The sequence below is a fragment of the Asterias rubens genome, chromosome 2 (genome assembly GCF_902459465.1).
Source record: "Asterias rubens chromosome 2, eAstRub1.3, whole genome shotgun sequence".
NCBI classification, from domain to species: domain Eukaryota; kingdom Metazoa; phylum Echinodermata; class Asteroidea; order Forcipulatida; family Asteriidae; genus Asterias; species Asterias rubens.
In genome coordinates, this window is record NC_047063.1 from 15,286,657 (window position 1) to 15,310,341 (window position 23,685).

Sequence of the window (23,685 nt, forward strand, 5' to 3'; positions counted from 1 at the left end):
TGATGCGTGATATTTGGGGCCGTGCTTGACATCTGGGGGTGCCGCGTGCGCTTTAACTATAAAGGCTCGAATTTCCCCCACTCAAAACCAATCGGGTATTCTTTGTTCATTAAGCATTTGCAATTGTCAAAAACTGAATAAGTTGGAAACGGGCTTGGTATAATTTTAACTTTTCCAGAAGGTTGAGTTCTTATCTCGCTACCAAAGATAATTTGATAACCAAGACATAGACGTTATAGGGAGACCTTATAGATAGCTCAGTTAGTGGAGCGCCGGCACGTTAATCCAGAGGTCGTTTGTTCAAATCCCTCTCTAAAGTCAATTCTTCTTGTTCAATTCATGATGTTACTATAATAGTTACCTCCTATAGCAAGTCATGTATGGAAATGATAGTCACAGTCATGAATGAACTCTAAGTAATTAACGAACGTTCGTACCTTACGTGAAAAAAATTAAATAAACTTCACGTATGCTAAAAATGTGAAATTTCAACGACACGAACGACACACTATTTTTCTGACGTTCACGGTCACGTTCACGTTCACGCGGACCGTGCAGCTTAACCTCCCTAGTCTGTTCAATCAACCTCAAATTGTTTTGTTTTTGTTTTAGTGATGCTCGCCCTGCAGAACAACTTTTAATATACACATGTGACTTCATTTTGGCGGCAAGTTTAGAGCTAAAATGTACAGAAGAAAATTAATTGTCCTTTATAGTTTGAAGCGTTACTCAGAAAATCAATTTCAATACATAATTTGAAATGACTTGGGAGCTCTTGACGTCACCTATCGATTATTTAAAATTGTAATTAAACTGCAATTATTACGAAGGTTAGGTCATTAACCTCCAGGACCCAACGAACGTTTCTTGCAAATTTAAGACTCAATGATGAGATGGTTCCGTTAGCATTTAATTCATTCACCTCCCCATATAGCCATTAAATTATTAAAGATACTTTTAAGCAATTGAATTGTTGAGCAAAACACCCAATTCACACTAAAGGAGAAATTCACACTAAATAATCTTGAAAGGAGATTTTTTTTTCCCCTATCGTCTTTGTGTTCAATATGGGTTGTTTACCTTGATCTCCTTGTATTTAGGAAAAGTCATTTTAACTGCCTTTTGTTGAAATATTTACATTTCTTTGTATACTTTTTTTTGTATTCAAAATAATTGTTTACGTCGTTATTTAATCGTTTACTTATTGTTTTTTCTTTAAATGTATATATATTTTTTCTTCTTCATGTCTTCATTATTTTTTTATTTCTTGATGATACCTGTTTGCGGCAGTTTACCGCTGCTATATAATAATCAATAAATTAACCAATAAATTAACAAACAAACTGGCGGGGCGCCGTGCAGCACTTTCGCATATGCATTGGTCTATATATTTATAATTTGTTGACTTTGGAATCATCCATATTTATAAGTTAAATCATCAAACAGTTATAATGATTGTTCAATTGTGGAGGGTCTCTATATTTTATTTGGGGCGACTATATGCCAGGGCGGCATTGTCTGGGACGAGATTGTTACCATCCATACCTCAAGTTATGAGGCATCGGGCGGAACTGTTGGGGCGACTCTGCTGGGGGCGAGGTTGCTTGGGAGCGAGGTTGCTAGGGAACGACAGTTCTTCGAATGCATCTGTCATTACAACACATCCTTGGCCAGTTCAAAATAGTTAACATTAAATCATCGTCGAATTCAACATTGTTTTATTCTTTTTATCTCCTTAGGGATTATCGACGAGGATCATAATCTCATCAATCCTCATTTGTACAACGATGAATTCAAGAATAGATTGGCCGCCGTTGACTGGTCAAATCTTGATATCGATGATGACTACGACATGACTGATTTCACCAATCGAACTGGACATCAGCTGGAAGACATGATAGTAGAGGTAAGAATCAGATCTGTATAGGCCTTTATCATAGTTCAAACACAAGGGTGCTTTCGATTAGCATCCCCGGGTCGATCTGGCGACGCTCATTCGGGTGAGCACCTGACAAGAGCTAATCGAACGATCACTTGCCCTCTCGTGGTGACGTCATGCACCTCGGGCCGGCCCCAAGTGACCCATTCCACAAGCAGGGCACACTGGGGCTGACCCGGGTGAGCCCCTCAACGACGTCAAAGCCATTGTTAACTTTCTGAACAGAACAAAAGTTAAACGCTCACATATTTACAAATAACTTACAGGGTTTACCGAAGGTAATGGTGAAAGACTTCCCATGAAATATTATTCCATGAAATGCTTTAAAACAATTATCAATTCTCGATATCGAGAATAACGAATTTATTTTAAACACATGTCATGACACGGCGAAAGGTGCGGAAACAAGGGTGGGTTTTCCGTTAATTTCTCCCGACTCCGATGACCGATTGAGCCTAAATTTTCACAGGTATGTTATATTATATATATGTTGTGATACACGAAGTGTGGGCCTTTGGACAATACTGATGTTGTGTGATTGCTTTAACGTACCAGGGCCGACCCGAGGAAGCTAATTGAACACAGCCTGAAATTGCCAAACGAGCTAAGACTTATGGCGCTAAGCTTGTTGACCATTAAGGTTAGAAGGGCCGGGCTCGTCAAAATCTGATAAAAGAACATTTTGCGATAATGTTTTGATTGCTACACCTTTGAGCTCCTATCAAGTTTTCAAGAAGCGCCAATTTCGTTCGTGTGGGCCGTCACTCACTTATGTTTCACTCGTCAAAGAGAAGGGACTTAAACTATATAGAGGACATAAAATACAACCAAATTATTCATCTACACTATTATTGCGTTTATGTAAACAACCATCTCCGGCAGAAACAATGACATTGAAATCTCATTAATAATTCACGTTGTGAATTGAGCGTTCTAGTTATCCATATCCATCTGTATGGCATCTATGTGTCTTGTATAATGGCAAAATGAATAAAAAGAGGTTTTTTTTTAAAGAAGTAAAGAGCCAAGTCACAGCCTCTGTAAAGATAAGACGATAAATGTTTTTAACTTTGACGGTGCAGAAATGAACCCAATTTCAAAGAGCTATTAACGTCAAAAGGTTTCAGCCATGCAACAATTATGTAGATGCATACACTGCACAAGCTGTTGATCATGGTTGCTGTCACCTTAATATTAATACCCAAAATTAATAATCTTAATGTTGTTAAAAAAATGTAATTGTGTTGGCAGACAGTGTTATTTTTAACACGCCATGATGTCCATTTAAAGCAGTGGACACTATTGGTAGTTACTCAAAATAGTTATCAGCAAAAACCTTATTTGGTAATGAGTAATGGGGAGAGGTTGATAGTATAAAACATTGTGAGAAACGGCCCCCTCTAAAGTAATGTAGTTTTCGAGAAAGAAGTAATTTCTCACGAATTTGATTTCGAGACCTCCGATTAAGAATTTGAGGTATCGAGATCAAGCATCTGAAAGCACACAACTTCGTGTGACAACGGTGTTTTCTCTTTCATTACTATCTCGCAACTTTGACGACCAATTGAGCTCCAATGTTCACAGGTTTGTTATTTTATGCATATGTTGAGATACACCAACTGTGAAGGCTAGTCTTTGACAATTACCAATAGTGTCCGGTATCTTAAAAAAAAAACACAGATGCTATTTTAGCTTGGCGAGTTTATATTATTCTCGCGTCGAGGAAATGATCATAAAAATTAATGTATGACATTGAAGAAGAGTGTGCTCATTCTTACTGTTCTAAAAGAACAAGAGTTTAGCAAAGGTAATAATACAACAATTCGTCTGTTCCGAACAATAAGGCAATTAATATCAGTTATCAAATAGGCCCACCTAATGATCAAAAGGTCCTTACATGACATATTTGTATAAATTTGAAACAATAAATCAAATTATTATTTTGTACTTGGAAATTCTCGTTGCCAAACAAATACTTTGCAAAATCCTCATCATCAATAAACCCATTTACCAGGAGCTCCAAAATGTGCAAAAGCAGTTTTGCAAAATCCATTCAAAATGCACGAGGACCTTATATTTCTGAGAAGACGATCCGTTTATTTGACACTTATGTTTTCAAGTATCAACTTTTTATCTAACTTTTTATCAAACCTTCAGATTAATATATGGTGTTAAATAATTGTTAAAGACAGTGGACACTATTGGTAATTGTCCAAGAGTAGCCTTCACAGTTGGTGTATCTCAACATATGCATAAAATAACTAACCTGTGAAAATTTGAGCTCAATCGGTCATAGCACTTGCGAGATACTAATGAAAGAAAAATACACCCTGCACAAGCTGTTGATCATGGTTGCTGTCACCTTAATATTAACACCCAAAATTAATATCTTAATGTTGTTAAAAAAATGTAATTGTGTTGGCAGACAGTGTTATTTTTAACACGCCATGATGTCCATTTAAAGCAGTGGACACTATTGGTAGTTACTCAAAATAGTTATCAGCAAAAACCTTATTTGGTAATGAGTAATGGGGAGAGGTTGATAGTATAAAACATTGTGAGAAACGGCCCCCTCTAAAGTAATGTAGTTTTCGAGAAAGAAGTAATTTCTCACGAATTTGATTTCGAGACCTCCGATTAAGAATTTGAGGTATCGAGATCAAGCATCTGAAAGCACACAACTTCGTGTGACAACGGTGTTTTCTCTTTCATTACTATCTCGCAACTTTGACGACCAATTGAGCTCCAATGTTCACAGGTTTGTTATTTTATGCATATGTTGAGATACACCAACTGTGAAGGCTAGTCTTTGACAATTACCAATAGTGTCCGGTATCTTAAAAAAAAAACACAGATGCTATTTTAGCTTGGCGAGTTTATATTATTCTCGCGTCGAGGAAATGATCATAAAAATTAATGTATGACATTGAAGAAGAGTGTGCTCATTCTTACTGTTCTAAAAGAACAAGAGTTTAGCAAAGGTAATAATACAACAATTCGTCTGTTCCGAACAATAAGGCAATTAATATCAGTTATCAAATAGGCCCACCTAATGATCAAAAGGTCCTTACATGACATATTTGTATAAATTTGAAACAATAAATCAAATTATTATTTTGTACTTGGAAATTCTCGTTGCCAAACAAATACTTTGCAAAATCCTCATCATCAATAAACCCATTTACCAGGAGCTCCAAAATGTGCAAAAGCAGTTTTGCAAAATCCATTCAAAATGCACGAGGACCTTATATTTCTGAGAAGACGATCCGTTTATTTGACACTTATGTTTTCAAGTATCAACTTTTTATCTAACTTTTTATCAAACCTTCAGATTAATATATGGTGTTAAATAATTGTTAAAGACAGTGGACACTATTGGTAATTGTCCAAGAGTAGCCTTCACAGTTGGTGTATCTCAACATATGCATAAAATAACTAACCTGTGAAAATTTGAGCTCAATCGGTCATAGCACTTGCGAGATAATAATGAAAGAAAAATACACCCTTGTCACGCGAAGTTGTGTACGTTTAGATGGTTGATTCGATACCTCAAGTTCTAAACCTGAGGTCTCGAAATCAAATTCGTGGAAAATTACTTCTTTCTCAAAAACTGTGGCACTTCAGAGGGAGCCGTTTCTCACAATGTTTTATACCATCAACCTCTCCCCATTACTCGTCCACAAGAAAGGTTTTATGCTAATAAATATTTTGAGTAATAACCAATAGTGTCCACTGCCTTTAAATAAATAAACGCCCTACGGTAAAATGCGGCGCACATTTCCTGGCTCATTCTTCTTTACATTTAGTTTATAAATATGCATTCATTGCTTATAATTATTATTATTATTGGTTTATTAAAAATGAAAACATGGCGGCCAAAAAGCCAAATTGCGTATGCATAATTATACACAAGGAGTAAAAAATACAATTAGGCCTATTATTAATACAAATAATTTATGTTAAAATTTGAGAAAAAAACATTAAAGTTAAACATACACATTTTACATAAGGGAGCAGGTATAAAAAATTACCCAAAAGGCACTACAAACAACCAAAAAACTAAATTAAGTGAACCTTTTGTAGGCCTACTGATCTTCGTTAAGTGCAGAGCTGTAAAAATGCCATCATGCAAATTGAGATACGACATTAAAACTTTTATGACCACACCAGGGAGTTGTCTTCAAGATTTTGCTATACCATTAAAGGCATTGGACACTTTTGGTAATCGTCAAAGACCAGTCTTCTCACTTTTTGTATCTCAACATGTGCATAAAATAACAAACCTGTGAAAATTTTAACTCAATTGGTCATCGAAGTTGCGAGAGAATGAAGAAAAAAACACCCTTGTCACACAAATTGTGTACTTGCATGTGCTTGAATTCGAATTCGAGCTGAGGTCTCGAGTTCAACTAAAATATTTTAGTGAGAAATAAATTGTTTCTCAAAAACTAACTTACTTCAGAGGGAGCCGTTTCTCACAAATGTTTTACACTATCAACAGCTCTCCATTGCTCGTTACCAAGTAAGTTTGTACACTATCGATTATTTTGAGTAGTTGCTAATAGTGTTCATTGTCTTTCCTATTAAATTGTCTTCACAGTACATGATGGGATTAACTTCAATTTGGATACTGTTTCTTTACATCTATAGATTCATGTTAATCTATTCAAAATCCCCTACACTGCAAAAACCGGGGTGTTAAATTGATATTTGCCATTCATAGATATAGTTGTAATCGGATGTTATAACAACTCTTGCTAATGTGATTATGTTTTTGTGTATAATGACAGTGTTACTGGCAGGGACAGAATTGCACGGCAGACGACTTCCATCATGTGTTCTCCCATCTTGGTAACTGCTACACATTCAACCACGTTGATCTCGACATGACCACTCATTCAACAATATCGGCTGGTGCAGGTAAAACTCAATTATGAATATAAAATAAATAAAAATCTGTGAAAGTTGTTATTGGTCATCGAAGGATGCAAGAGAATAATTGAAGAACAAACACCTTTCTTGCCATATTTGTGTGCTTTCAGATGCATACTAAAATTATTTTATAGTGCTGAAGTCTTTGAACATTTGAGTGAGAAATCACCTCTTTCTAAAAAAAAAAAAAGACACAAGAAACGCTCCCTTCAGAGGAAGCCGTTTCTCATAATGTTTTATACTATCAACAGCTCTCCACTGCTAGTTAGCAAATTTTAATGCCAACATTTATTTCGAGTAAATACCAAGAGTGTCCAGTGCGTTTAATGCTCGATCTAATGATTCCGTTATTTTCATGTTTCTTGCAGCCAATGGTTTAAAGATCACCTTGAATATTGAGGAGGATGAGTATACACCAACCAATGACCTTGACGGAGCAGCCGAAGATGCGGGGATTAAATGGATGTTGCATCATCCCACTGTCCCTCCTTATGTAAAGGAGTTGGGACATGGTGCTGGGCCTGGACATCACACATTCGTTGCTGTACGTCACGAGACGGTAAGTTGGTGTATGGGTGGTTTTGGGTGCGGTATTTTTACAGCAGTCACTCGGTAACTATGGCGAGTCATTACTGCCCCCGCTTATGGAATGGGCTACCGATAGGTATTAAATCTGTTGCTACCCTTGAAATTGTTCAAACTTCTTTGAAAACCCCATTTTTAAAATTCACTTTTGTTCTCACTTTTTATTTTCATTGTTAATGTTATTGTTAATAATCAATTCATCTGTGTTTATTTTTTAACTTGTGAATTTTTATTGTACAGCACTTTGAGATGTCTGTATGACATGTTATTTAAATACTAAATATTATCATCATTAAAATGTGACTATGGGTGCGTTCGTTTAGCTTCCCTGGGTCGACCCCGGTGTGTGACTGTTTTTTTTTCTGAGGACGAACGTGTGCAGATAATTACCCACGTTCGTCCTGGAACAAAAAGCCCGCCACGCACCGGGGTCGACCCAGGGAAGCTAAACGAACGCACCCTATGTGAGCAAGTCACATTATTAGTGACGTCACAACGTTCCAAATAGTCGTAAGGGGGACCCAGATACGAATACGGTCCCTAAGCGCATATATGCATCTAAACAAATTAATTAAATTTGTTTGAAGGAAATCGAGCTAGCTTTTGTATTTGCATTATGTTTAAACTCGTCCGGTTACAGGAATTGTTGTTGCTGCTGCTGCTGCAGCTCCGTCGCCGCCGCCGCCGCCGCTGCCGTTGCCGTTGTCGTTGCCGTTGTCGTTGCCGTTGTCGTTGCCGTTGTCGTTGTCGTTGTCGTTGTCGTTGTCGTTGTTAGTGTGTCAATTGCAGATTTGTATTACGACTCGAAAACAAGTAATTCGTAACAAATTGCACATTCTTATTCGTGTGAATAGAAACAAATCGAATTCCTTTGGAATCAAAGGAGGAAACACTTTGAGATAGGCCTAAGGGTTTCATTTGTAATTAAAATTCGTCCGCATAACTAGAGGCCTATGGTCATTACGTAATGATATAAAAAAACAGTCTAGAAATGAAAATGCGAATAAGTAATTTGAAAAAAAATATCAAATTAATTAATGTTTTACTCAGAAAATTAGTGTTTCTTTTTTGCCAAAAATGCAAGAAGACCACTCTTGATGAATTTTTTAGGAGTTCCAAAATATTCAAAATCAATCTTCTGATACCCATATAAATTGCACTTATGACATTACAGTAGTGAGGGGACGAATTGAGTAATGTACAGATTAGCTGACATTTATTGTTCTCATTGTTTTTCAGATAACCAGCCTCCCTTCACCCTACACCACCTGCGTAGAAGATACCAGCGGGAAGTTATCATACTACGACCACTACTCAATCCAAGCCTGCCGTATTGAATGTGAGACTGAACTTGTATATGCAGAGTGTGGATGCAAGCTGGTGGAACAACCGGGACCCTATCCAGTCTGTAATCCGGCAGAGACGCATGAGTGTGGACACGTCGTCCTTGGTAGGAGTTTTACCTTTTCATACTGGCCCCAATTTCACGGAGCTGCTGAAGCACAACTATAAGCTAAGCACAAACAAATTTATGCTTACCAGATTGTGGTTACCAACTAAAATATCATGTCACTTGTACAATGTGACTGGTATACTGCTTGTTTTGTTTATAGCGGAGTAATGTTTTAACACGCTGAAAGGCACTATTCTGTGCTCAAGCAGTTCTATGAAATTGGGCACCATGTTAGATTTATGCCTGGCACAACTGAAAGTTATCATTCTGTTAAAAACAATTAACTTAGTAACTCCATATTTCGACATCAGTTTCTGTGTCGTTGCTATAAAACGATGAGATGTGATACTTTTGAATGCTAGACGGCAGCAAACTGACTTCAATGGACCCTTCCCATGAAATATGCTAATCCCATTCACGCATTCGTACAGACCCTGTTGGTTGGCAAACCCCATAGAGTTGTGCTCTAAGCAGACGCGTTATCGCGTCTGCGTCACGCACCCATTAGCCGTGTACAAAACAGCGCGATGTTCCCTCATTTTGCCAACCAAAACGTTAGTGCGCACGCGCTATGTGCAATTTACATATTTCATGGGAAGGGTCTATTGTACGATCGACGCGTCGTTCTGAGCATGCAGAGGCCGTGTTCGAATTGGCGGCTTCTGCCACGTCTAGATTTCCGCTTCAGTATGAGACGTCTTTAAAACACCCTTGGTAACAGTCATGGCTGTAGCCGAAGCTGCCCAGAATGAATACATTTCTGCCGCCACCAGAGTCCGCAAAAATCTCTGATTAATTTAAATCTTATTTTCCAAGACAGCACATTGTTAGGCGCTAAGGCAGTGGACATAATGGTAATTACTCAAAATAATTATTATATTAAAACCTTTCTTAAATACGAGTAATGGGGAGAGGTTGATAGTATAAAACATTGTGAGAAACGGCTCCATCTGAAGTAAGGTAGTTTTCGAGAAAGGAGTAATTTTCCACGAATTTGATTTCGAGACCTCAGAATTAGAATTTGAGGTCTCGAAATCAAGCATCTGAATACACACAACTTCGTGTGACAAGGGTGTTTTTATATTATTATCTCGCAAGTTCGACGACCGATTTAGCTCAAATTTGTTTATTTTATCAAATGTTGAGATACACCAAGTGAGAAGACAGGTCTTTGACAATTACCAATAGTGTCCAGTGTCTTTAAACTTCTGCCCAAATATGGCTCTGCTCCTTGTGTTATAGGGAAACCCGTCCACCGGATATTCTGTCCCCCATAGGCTGGATGAGAAGAATTCAAAAGGATGCGCCACCCAGAGGCTATGGCCTCTGGTGCCACTTCAAAAGTTTCCCATAGATTTCCGAATGGAAGTGCCCTATGCAAAAACGAAAAAAAGGCCTTGCCCTTTCAAAGGTTTAACCTCAGGCTTGCCGAGGAAGTTTGTACACAGATCGCCATGTGTGTGGACAGAATCCCCTGCCACACCTGCAGTACAAACATTTACATCAGCAATATTGACTTATACTTCATATACATGTGTAGTGTCACAAAGTTTGGCATTAGTCTCGAATATTGACATCGATATAGTACGCCTTTGACGTCACTCTACATACCTTTCAATTGTTGATGAACAAAGTGGGCCAGTTGGCATGGCCGGTGTCCCAGGGAATTCAGTCTGGCGGAGATTCGATCCCCCTCGTGGGAAAACTGGGCTCTAGGAGGATGATTCAAAGGAGGGCGCTATCGGGAGAAGTTTGTAAACACTAAGCCATGAAGGGTGGGGGGGGGGGGGGGGGGGGGGGGGGACAACGAATCTCCGGTACAGAATCTCTGCCAAACCACCCGTATGTAAGCAAAACAACAATATTATTGTTAAAACAAATCGGGACCAAATAATATTTTCTGTAAAGATTCACCAGCTGAAATATCTTTTATGATTTGTTTCCAACAAATTCAACATGTTTTAAAATATATTATAACCTTTCTGTTTTTGATTTGCATTTAATGGCTTTCCATAGTTTTCCAGCCTCAATGACGAAAACTCGGGCTGTGACGTTGCATCAGAAAGGTCTATGTTTGTTGCGAACTGTATACGTCGTTATTGAAGTGTGGGATTTCCCAAGTAATTACTAGGCTAATTACTTATTATGAATAATTCATTGAAGCGGTTGTATTCTTGTCATAAATGAGGAGCTAGATGGGCTCAGATAAAATCACACATCTCAAAGTATCCGGTCATTATCACAAATATTGTTTCTCTTTCACAGTACAAGCGGTGACAGGTGACATAGAAAATCTGTGTGATTGTGAATCCCCGTGTAATGTAGACAACTACCCATTCACTTCCACCAACGTCAAACTCCGTGCTAAGTACATGCAGCAGATATACAGCGAGACAGAGCACAACTTTACTGTCGACTATATCGAGTAAGTTTCCCCAGATTGGTAGGGTGGGTGGGTTGGGGGGGGGGGGGGGGTATGCCACCAACGCGCCACCTACGTTGGAAATCACAATAAATTATTTTACCAATGTGTGGTTATACTTTTGTAATACATAATACTAATTAACCATCGTTAACAATTGAAATTGCTCGTAAAACTAATACTATATAGAAGTGTTGATGGAGAGAGAGCATTGAAACGTATCTATGTTATTCTTCATTTCAAAATGGAGTGCACCCGAATCGAATGATTGGGCACTGCCCTCCTCCGCCGCTCCTTTTTTTCCCCGAAGTAAACATTTCTACAGGGTTGATATGCGCTCGCAGTTCCACCCAATGGTTGTTCCATCGTTGCCCACTTAGCCTGAGCATCTGACGTCACACTTCAAGGCTTGTGAATTGTTGCGGATACGGATATATAATAGGGGCCAGTCTAATGTCCACTCAACATGGCTATGGACACAACACGAGAGGGCGCGAGTTTTTGAGCAATAAAACACGAGTGCGTCCACCCAAAAGTGGCACAATGGAAGCTCGCGGCTTAAATTAAAACAGCTTCCCTATAGCATTTAGAGGTCAGGTAAATAATGCAAATTGATGTATTCTCTTCTACTTCAGGGACAATCTGGTTCTGCTATCTGTTTACTACGAAGCCTTAAACTCCGAGGTGGTCGAACAGCTACCCGAGATGACTGTACCTTCGCTACTGGGTAAGATTGGATAATCAAGCAAATCATTCATATTTTGATATCCTTTTCAACAACAAAAATCAGCTGAACATAAGACTGGGTGGTCGCCATGATGGTGCACCCGTTACTGCATCACCCTCTACTGCAGCAACCACAACATTCTATGTGTATTTTAAACACTGTATTGTGTATAATCATTTATATGTAGTATACATTATGGTGACTTAACTATACCTTTTTATATAGCACCAATGGTTACTTTTTATAACTTTTGTGTGGCAACATATTTTGTTTTTCTCATTGCTTCAGCCTTTCTTACTTCTTTTTACTGACTATGCCAACAGTTGTTGTCTTTCTCATGGCTTCCCTGTAGGATAAATCGATTCAGAAAGAACCAGATTCCTTCGTTCATCGATCTATTAAACTCTTAATTTTTGCAATACTGTATTTATAATATATATTTATCTTTATCTTTTGTGATATATGAACGATCCCTTTTTAGCATTAGTGTTTTCTTTTGACATTTTTGTTTCGCCAACATTTGTTTGCTTTCCCACTACTTCCCTGCAGGAAAGAAAATGAGTCAGAAAGTGCCCGATGCCATTGATTTATTTAACTTTTGATATTTGTGTGCATTTGCAATTTTGCACATTTGTGTGTTATCATATATATATAATAATTTGTATATATTTTGTATGGTGGCTGAACTATCTCATCCTACCATCAATGGTTTTGTTTCCAACTGTAATGTGCCAACCTTTATCGGCTTTCTTGTTATCCAATCTTTCTCCTACTTTTTACTTCTTTGTTGTGCCAATTGTTGTTATCTATAGGACAAGTTGATTCGGAAGAGTTCGACTCCACATTTCATTGATTTATTTAACTCTTAGTATGTGTATATTTGCAATACTGTGAATTTTTGTGTAGTAATTGTTTCCATTTTTAATATTTATAAAAAAAATTTGTGATGCACGAAGCATTTTTCTTCATTTTACAGCGCGTTTATGTGTCAACCTTTTCCCTTTTGTTTTAATTTATTTCAACGTGGAAATTTTTATTTATTGAAGGACCATTTAGCATTCTAAATTTCTCATGTTAAGGTTTTTAAGCAACGTTTTAGTGTTTGACTTGTCTTTTAATTTCAATGTTTTTATAACATAACTTTGTTAGACGTAACTATAGATACTAAATAGTAAACTTGCGGGTACAATTATGTATCTCTTTTGAGGGAGTGTTGGCTCTGAAAAGAACCGATGTGGTCTCGACGTTTCAAACATAGGCCTACTCTGCTCGTCTTCTCTTTATAGTAAGGCCTACCTCTTATTTTTCACACCAGGCAAAACTGCAAACACCATTAACATTCTTAGTAATTTGACCTATGGGCAACGAGTGGAATATGAATAAACCACAGACCAATACAAATACTTCTTTTCTTATTTTCAAACTACTGGGTAAAAATCAGCTCATCAGCCAGTAGTTTTTCACTGATTCCCAGTCGAACCACTAAAAACCTTGATTTCCTTTTCTTTGCACTCACTACAGCAACCCTGGGCGGTAACTTTGGACTGTTCCTTGGCGCTAGTGTGCTTACCATTTTGCAACTTCTTGAGTACATCTTCGATGAAGTAACAGCTACATGTACTTGTAAATCCCCTCCTACTAACCGAGTTGGAAGTTCTCGGGCCAAACCAGCGGTTAAAGACGACGTCACCAATACTACCGATGATGACATATCAATTATCGAAATTAAAAAAGATTCTTGGAACAAAAACTATACGGAAAGGTAGCCTGGTTTTTACGAACACACAGGAATATTGTACATATTATACTATATCATATAGAAACGACGAGGAATACCGGTTTAAGAAACAATAGTTGTTGGTGATGTGTTTACCCAAGGCTTTTAACTTTGCAGTTTTTCGAGTGAGCTTATTGCCTTTGAATTCTTAATTCAACTGTTTGAACATTTATTCTTAGTAAATTATTATATGTCTACAAGACTACCGATGATGATAAATCAATCATCAACATGAAAACAGGTTGTTGTGACGAAATTCCCACAGAAATGTAGCCAGGCTAACACGAACATACAGGAATATTGTACATGCCTTTGAATTCTTATTTCAAATGTTTGAACATTTTTTATTAGTAAATTATTATAGGCCTATAATGTGAGAATGTTTTACATCATGTACGTTGATCTTGACATAGTAAGGGTAATGGTGGTAGTGAGAACGCCCTCTTTTGTCTGATATTCGACAAGCTGTTTTGTATCCGTTGTGGCAGGAGACTCTGTCCCCATGCACATAGACCTTTTCGCAAATACCCATTGCGCAAGCGCTTACTGTTAAATGAGGTGCATGCTGGTCTAGCTAGCGATCAAACTTGATCACTAGCTAGGAGACCAGCATGCACCCCACGCCTAACGTGCGCGTATCGAGTATTTGCAATACGGTCTATGGAAGCAAGCTTGTTTGGGGGAAAGCACTTCTTTTTTTTTGGGGGGGGGGTGTTTTTCTATTTTTAGGGGGCGTTTTGGGTGTTTTTTAGGGGCAGATTGTTTGTTTAAATTTGTTGTGGGTTTTGTTTGAGGGGGCAGCCTGCATTGACTTGAAACTTAAATCAAATATTGCTTCCTACATATAGATGCATATGAAACGATAAAACCCAAAGAGTATATCACTTTGGTTCCAGTTGAATGAGCTGAAACAATGAAAACCATAAATGGTCATAACTCCTTATTGTCAAGATATTCTGACTTGAAACTTAAATCAAGTATTGCTTCTTGCATGTAGCGTCATACGAAAAGATAACATTTAAAGATACATATATATGGTAAGATAAAACTCAAAGAGTGCATCACTGGTTCTACATGAATGAGCTGAACAATGAAAATCGTATGGTCATTACTCGTTTTTGCTGTGATGTACTGACTTGAAACTTAAATAAAATATTGATTCGTACATGTAAATTCACATGAAAAAATGAAACTCAAGGAGTGTATCACTGGTTCCAGTTGAATGAGCTAAAACAATAAAAAAAACCTTTAATGGTCATAACTCCTTATTGCAACGATGTTATGAATTGAAACTTCAATCAAATATTACTTCTTGCATGTAGCTTCATACGAAAAGATAAAATTTAAAGAGTGCATCACTGGTTCTAGTTGAATAAGCTAAAAAAATAAAAACTTTGAATGGTCATCACTCCTTATTGCAATGATGTACAGATTTAAAACTTAAATCAAATATTACTGCTTACATGTAGATAATATGAAAAGATGAAACTCAAAGAGTTTATCACTGGTTCCAGTTGAATGAGCTAAAACAATGAAAACCTTTTTGGCCATTATTTCATACCTGTCAATGTCTCCACCCCTTTGACCATCAGTTGATCGAATAACTGGTTTTTCTGTCAGTCATTGGGTCAATGGCGATCGGCAGCTCGCCATGGCAGCTTTGCTGTCTAGTTGTGTTTTATTTTTGGGCGGACTTTTTCCCTTATTTTTTTTTATTTTTAATTTTTTTTTAAATTTAGGGGCGGACTTTTCTTTTTACTTAGGGGGGGGGGGGCTTGGTTACGGGCCCGCTTCAACGCATGATGACGCGACGACACACCCGTAGCCATAGCCGTTACATATGAAATTAAATTAATGTTTGAATTCCTTCTTCCTTGTCGGACACATTCTGATTATGTCCAAGTGAAAAACAAATGAAGGAACAAGTGAAACCCAAAAGTGACTTATTGTCAGTATGTATATGTAATTTTAAAGAAAATATATAAATTTTCGGTATACATATTATTATTATATATTGTTAAATTGTCGCTATTGCATCTTATAATATATTAATTTTAGATCGGCCCTTATAAGTATCAATAAATATGTTGTCCAATACTAATTGTCTCGAAATTCACAGACTTCTACCGATACTCAAATTTTTAAAATTGTGATTGGATTCCAACACAACCAATTTCAGAACAATGTTTATCGGAACAACCCCCAACCCCCCGCCATGTTGGGTTCTAGCATTATATATGAACCGATAATGAAGCAAACAAATCACCACTAGCTTCAAAGCCACCCTAGTGGAACAAAAATGTCCTTGTTGTCCTGAGTCAGGGTGACGTATAGCTGTGGTTTCCACTCTCAGATATTTCGCTGGATTTATGCGGGATATGATATGAGTTTGCCAGTGGTTTGGGATTCTCAACCAAATCGGAAACGCCTCATAAATACACTGGCTGTCCGTCCAGCTGGCACGTACACCATTGGAATATTGGTCAGCCTAATTGTCTCCAATATTTATTGTAAATCATGTTTGCCAAAAGAGTGAAAAATATAGTGCACCCACAGCTTCAACCCACCCTTAACAACCGCACTTATTTTGGGGGAAGAGTATTAAAAAACTTTATCTTTTTAGAAACGCACCTTAGGTTTTTAGAACCGTTCGATTGAAAGAATAATCCGCAATTGGAATATACTTTGAAAAACCTTTCTGGCAGAAACGCTTCTCTGATTTAAAAAAGTGTGGGGCAAACAAAACTATATCTTGTTACATAATTACATTATATTAGGTCTATATACTCAATTGCTTTATAATATAAAAAAACTGCTGTACTTCTCACCAATTTTGTTTTTCCAGTGAATTTGTGATTACCAAACTAAAACCTTCACTTTAAACTATGTATTTTGTTTCTCCAAATTTGTTTTGGTCATGACTTGAATTTATTTTGGGAAAATGCCGAATAGAGTTAATGATATGTTGCAGAAGGTGCTGTTTTGGGCGCTTATTGTCGAATCGGCTGATCAAAGTGAGTTTGAATTCTTGGTGACTGTTTTTTCTCACACACGATAGAATTTTTATACAGGTTAATTCTCACCACTTGACAATGATATAAAAATAACTCTTTTAAGCCCATGAAATCGATTACACATTTTAAACTCTTAACGACTGACAGTAATTGTGTCTTTGTTACTTATTGTGAAAAGGAGACTGGCAAACAGAAAGGCCGACCTTTTCTGTCCCCACAACTTTGAAGCAAATACTTGGTTCACCAAAGCAGACTGCCTGAACGATTCAACGCTTTGTTTACTTTACAATTGCTTTGAGAACGATCGTTTTATTTTTAACGTCTTAAAATGAACTCTAAAGTCACCTCGAAGACGAATGCCTTCTTAATTTTTTTGATCAGACAAAGCAATTAACTTTTTTTTGCAAAGCGGGCACTGACCTTACCGGTTGTGGCCTCCTATATACAAACCTACAAACCGAATGCCTCGGGATCTTTCAGTAAAAGTCCATTGAGTTTAATGAAATCAGTTAAATGTTGGAATATTAAATTCTATGTGTTATTCCTCAGCTTCAAAACGCATTTTGGTCAAAAGTGAACTTTGACCTTGACGTAAGTTTCCGCGAACTGCTTGCTTACAAGTGATTTCGATATCGGACGGATTCTTAGTCGTTGGTATTATTGCAGGGATACGTCTGCATATGCAAGGAACCCTCAAATATGTCTGTCCTTTTCTTGTAACTATAGAATACTTCTCTTCAAGAAGAAGTTCCTTGTATCATTATTCAAATGGTTAAAACCTTCAAGAGAGATGGAGTACCACAAATCCTCAAAATGGCTAATTAAGCCATTTCTCCAAACTTTAATGACAGGGGGTCATATTCATTGATGTCCTAAACTATGGACCATCCACATATCTAAAAAGGGTGTCATGTCTCAGAGATGTTTTTGAGGGGGTAGAAAACTCTTTGCACTTAATGTAGTTAGAACATAAATACCCCATGTAAAAAATAGACCTACCAAGATCTTACCCTCTGATAAGTGGAGCCTTCTGTTGTCTGTATGCAGCAGGTTTATAGCATATTATGTGGCTCCCTCTTCATTTATCCACCAACCTAAATGTTTTCACTGGAAACCTTTTTGGGGGCTCTCAAATCTGTCTGATCGTCTTGCCGAAAAAAGACTGACAAACTAAGACCACGAGTCGACGTCAGTGGGTGCGTTCGCTTAGCTTCCCTGGGTCGAGCCCGGTGTGTGGCGTTTTCCCCCCAGGACCACACGTTCGTCCTGGAAAAACAAAACGCCGCACACCGGGGTCGACCCGGGGAAGCTAAACCAACGCACCCAGTATTCGTTCTTGGGGAGACAAATGAATCTCGTTATTGAATCTCCGTGTACGACGATACACATCCTGAAGTAACAAGCACACGGCTTTCTTTTTGAGATGCTGATTTATGGTGCGGCTATGCTCTGAAGTTCATTACACTGTGTTTATTGCAGTTATTCACAGAATGTTGTAATTGCGTCAAAATATAGTGCGGGTTGATACGCATGGCAAAACTGATGTCAATAAATGGGCAGATGTGTCATTCGCTGCTTAGTAACATTCTCAAGAAGTAGGTCTTTGGGTACAGTCACTATTCCAGTTCAAACGAGGGAATGTGTAAATTTAGGACCAGGGGCCAGCAAGACTGGGATGAATGTAATAAATGGGGTTTATATTATTTTTGTATGACTGACATGTCTACGTTTACGTCTCTTATATTGCAGTCGGTGCATTGTCGGTCATTTGTACAATTACTGGCACTGTAGTGGGTAGGCCTAATGTACAGCGTTAATGTGTCTAAGATACCCCCAAGCCTTTAAGAAAGGGACTTTCGAAAATCGTTTTGAAGTGAGGCAGCTTGGTGATTTACATGTGCATGTTTCATTCGTTTACTAAAATTTAAACTATGGGAAAGTACACAAAATCAGAATCTTTTAATGTATAATTTAGAACCCATTAGCCTAGTAAGGAAAACCAAAACGAACCCATTAGCCTAGCAGGGAAAATCAACTAATTCTGGATTAAGTCGTGTAAAGGTATCGATTTTTATCTAAAAGATGGTTTAATTTTATTGAATTTTTATTTTGGACAAAAATTGTAAATGTACTAATATAGTGTAGGAAATATTTACGCCACATGTATTCGGGCCCTCAGTTCTTCAACTGTGTGTTATACACACTTTCCCCCAACATTAACAATTAATTTGTTGACTTCGCAAAAATGACTAATCAACGACCCCCAAAAGAACAAATGCAAAAGAAAGTGTCATTGTGGCATATAAACGTTGCCTTCCAGAGATTGCTGTCCCGTCTCCGTCGCTACAATTTATGCATAAAATCTGTTTAATCTAGACTGTTGATAAACATCTCGCAGCCTTTTGATGTGACATTCAGCACAGCCGATATAATTTAGGGTGAAATGTGAATGCTCTACCGGCAGACTACATGCAACGTATTAAGTCCATGGCCGAATAGGCTTAGACTTTCAAGTCCCGACATCAACAACCAATTAATGGAAATAAATAGTATGGGAATCTTCTGCAAAACTAAAGAAATTTTAAATCGGAGAAACACCATACACGTGCAGTGAATGGTTTCCCAACAGGTTTGTGTGCGTGTGGGTTATAGACTTGTCATGACGAATGTGACATATAACTCGCAGAGCAAACTACACTACTAACCTCTGATGTAACAGAGGCCCTCTATAGGCAGTTCCATGCCCTGTTTTGAGTAAGGAAATGTGTGACTTACTTGACCTTTAACCTTACAAAGTGATGGTTATAACTTTTCGAAATGCTGATAATAAGAATGGAAACAATACCGGATTCGAAAGGGTATCCAGATACCTCGCATTGTCTCTTAGCACGTGCTGTTATAATCAAAACGAGGAGGTCTTGCACCTAGACTAAATGGCTATAGTCTCGGGTCTACAGCCTAAATCCCGGTCAACGCACTGTAATTTTGTCACCGTAGTGAAAAAATGGTTGATAACAATTTTGTTCACACCAAAGTATGTGACTCCACAGAGGACAGTGTCAGTGACTGTTGATCATAGTACTTAATCATACAGTCTTTGTTGATCAATTCGTATAAACTATGGCATGAAACATCCATAAAACCCCATTGATGATTATACACGTTGTGTGGCGGGGAACTTCAAAACAAAACTTCATCATATCTGATTATTGAAAACGTCTTTATTTCGTTATCCATGCACCCCCTCAGAACCCTACCCGTCACCATTGCATGCTGTGCATACTCTAACTATCCAATACTAGATAAGTAAACAGTGACATCCATAACAGAAACAGTTGCAGTGTTGTGAATTAGCATCACGCGAAGACACTGATTGGAAGAATTAGTCGCTGCTACGGGGGTCGCCAAGAATTATGTACACCTAAAATATTTCAGTTGGTTATGCGTTGTGGATTGATCACATATCAATGATCAGTTTCGATTCCTATAACACCATATACTTGATATATTAATGAATGTTTGCATTTCTATAGACCTTTATCGTGTTGCCACCATCTTGGTCATGTACCTGGAATCGAACAACACTAATGATTGCTAAATAAACTTTTGCAAAGAGGAACCAGGCTAGTTTGTTTTTCCAACCTCTGTTTGGTAACATTGATATAAATGGGAGAAGTTCAAGATGACTGCACCATGATAAAGGTCTATACTGTCATTTTTTTTTTAAATTAATTTGTTTCATGGAGGTGAAGTTACCCCATGCTAACACGCCATTTTGAATTCAAAGATCAATAACCCATACTACCGATACCTCTTCAAACCAAAACTAGACTTAGTCTTCAAATTATGAGTCGCAGTTAACTCATATATTTGAACAGCATTTGAGTAGCAGTTGCTCTTCATTGATAAGTTGAGATCGACACGTAGTTGGTTCTTCCTGTGGTAGTGATTGCCTCATATTTGTCTTGGGTTCCGGGTTGGATACTTTGGCAGAGGTGGTAGGCTCTAGCCAGTTAGGTCATTATAGACCGAGATTTAATCTTTGCCGACGATAATATTGTCATAACTCATCAAAATAGCGACTACGATGAGATGGGCCTTGAAATAGCCCAAGTACAGGTTCGCATAGATGCTGTAATAATTACAACGTATGTATCGCTTGACTGTCCAAAAAGAACAACAGTTTTATTCCGAAAGTTCACTGCTGCTTAGTAAGTTCAGATTAAAAATCTCTAGAGTAATGAATTTATGTCTGAAATACTGTTGAGAGAAAAATCATCTGAAGACCTAAACTTTTCTTACTTCGATTGTTTCATTAAGAACGTGATAAAAAGAAAACTAACCCATTACTGTTGATTGAATATGAATCACTTAGTTTGATCATGGTTTGATGAAATAATTGGCTGGTTTGGATGAACATGAATTTATTTTTACAGAAACCACTGAGTAAACGATCAGTTTTGTTGTTTTTAGGACCAGGCGAACAATTTGTTTTAGGGTTGCTATTGGTTGTTATTATGCCCACCAGCCAGCACACGTAGTAAAAGTTTCAGCTGTTTGGCGCCCGCTGTTGAAAACATGTTACAAACCATGCGGACGAAGGCCTGCACTCTATACCGTCGAATCATGGGTAATATCAAATAAAATTTAAATACGTGTAATATTTTGTCTTCTGTGCACAAATTCGGATAGTGAGCCCCGACCATTTTGATAAGGAATTTACATTTTAGCGCCCTGATAACACCTTTATTTTCTTAGAAAAGGCCTAGTGTCTCATTTCGCCTACGGACGGCAAAGCGAGTTGAACTTTATTTCTAAAAACGCCCATGAAGCAATTTTGCTCCGGTGTTTGGTTTCCATACCATTGTTAACGGATCGTTATAGGCCGATACCACCCTAGGTTTCTGCAGTCTTAAAGGCAGTGGACACTATTGGTAATTATCAAAGACTAGCCTTCACAGTTGGTGTATCTCAACATATGCATAAAATAACAAACCTGTGAACATTGGAGCTCAATCGGTCATCGAACTTGCGAGATAATAATGAAAGAGAAAAACACCCATGTCACACGAAGTTGTGTGCGTTTAGATGGTTGATTTCGAGACATCAAGTTCTAAATCTGAGGTCTCGAAATCAAATTCGTGGAAAATTACTTCTTTCTCGAAAGCTATGGCACTTCAGAGGGAGCCGTTTCTCACAATGTTTCATACCAACAACCTCTCCCCATTACTCATCACCAAGAAAGGTTTTATGCTAACAATTATTTTGAGTAATTACCAATAGTGTCCACTGCCTTTAATACAAATGTATCCCGTTGAATTGAAAATTGAACACATAATAAGCAAAAGTTCCCTAACCTGCATTTTCATCTTGAACCCACACGATCCCTGATCTGAGCTGAATGAATTATTGCCATTTCCGTCTCTACTTAAAGAAGGCCTTAAAAAGATCGTGGACTTTGTGTAAAATTTGATCTTAAATTCTAACAGTGTGTGTGACTGTGTGCCCCCCCCCCCGAACGGCTAACATTATCCAAAGTTTAATTGATTGTGACACAAAGAACCGCTTGAGGGCGTCTTGTGATTCTAAAGACCGCATGTGATACACTTACAACCGCTATCTTGATCCTCACTGAAAAAGAGTTTGAAGTTAACAAAAAAGTCAAAGTTACTATTTTAGACCGTCACCCGAGAGACCGCTTGAGGTGAAAACATGTCGCTGTCAACTAGAGTGATTGTACGGGGTGAATAAAGCATTTATCCCCGCCTCCACGACCAGCCTGGTCCCGGTCTCTGAGACCCACATTCATCATAATAATGCTTGGAGATCGTTATAGTTCTTTTGCCTGTAGCTGTATTTTGATTTTGTCAATTACACCATCAGTTTGGTGTGTGCATGCGGCAGATTTATTATTGCGGTAAAGTTTTGGATAAACAATAAGGGTCAATGATCACATATCGATTTATTATAATTTGCAATATTACGTTGGACTATTTTGGGGTTTTAATTTGGTGTGAAAACGGGGTTCCACAGGGTCGCGTAGGCGCGAGCCTCACGCATTGCTTGACTGGAAAGCTTACGATTTCCTCCACTGTTTTACCCCTCAGAATAAGCAGTCTCACCATTGATGAGTGTATAATCATGAATGAAAAGATGATAGGGAATGGTGAATTACTATTCATCCACTAGTTCTCATTCACACCTCCCAATCAACCCGTGATCATGTCATCAAATGCGGTGATCTATTTTCAAGATACAGAGCGTTCCTACACGTTCCTATCAGTTATTATACCTCAACATTAAAGGAACACGTTGCCTTGGATCGGTCGAGTTGGTCTTTGAAAGGCGTTCTGTAACCGTTTGTTATAAAATCGATATGGTTAGAAAGATGTTGTAAAAGTAGAATACAATGACCTACACAAATATGCCTTGAAATTGCGTGGTTTTCTTTTTACCTCGTCGACTAACACGGTCGGCCATTTAATGGGAGTCAAGTTTTTGACTCCCATAAATGGCCGACCGTGTTAGTTCGCGACGTAAAATGAAAACCGTGCAATTTTGAGTGATACTTGTGTGGATCATTATATTCTACTTTTAAAACATTTTAGACCAACTCGTCCGATCCAAGGCAACGTGTTCCTTTAACTGTATTTTAGACAACCGTACTTATTTCTCAAAAGGATTGATTGATGCTGGTATGCTCTTATTATAACCCTATTTCCTGTTCATTGTTTACTATAAAGGTGTGACCTCATCATCACCAGTGTCATCACCCCCTCCCCCCCCACCCCAACCCTGGTCGTTCTAATTTTCTTCGTTCAAACGGGCATCTTCGT

The 23,685-nt window shown here is 38.0% G+C and overlaps 1 protein-coding gene across 1 annotated transcript in view; it reads left to right on the forward strand.

Annotated features, from left to right (window-relative positions):
• LOC117303516 (acid-sensing ion channel 1C-like) overlaps positions 1–14,318 on the forward strand; it is a 38,337-nt gene extending 24,019 nt beyond the window's left edge. Inside the window, exons 2-8 of the mRNA XM_033787743.1 lie at positions 1,740–1,906; positions 6,730–6,859; positions 7,240–7,430; positions 8,696–8,906; positions 11,175–11,334; positions 11,967–12,058; positions 13,580–14,318. Of these exons, the coding sequence (XP_033643634.1) occupies positions 1,740–1,906; positions 6,730–6,859; positions 7,240–7,430; positions 8,696–8,906; positions 11,175–11,334; positions 11,967–12,058; positions 13,580–13,824 (1,196 nt within the window). The 3' untranslated portion in view covers positions 13,825–14,318. The remainder of the gene's footprint in view (positions 1–1,739; positions 1,907–6,729; positions 6,860–7,239; positions 7,431–8,695; positions 8,907–11,174; positions 11,335–11,966; positions 12,059–13,579) is intronic.
• Positions 14,319–23,685: the final 9,367 nt, after the last annotated feature.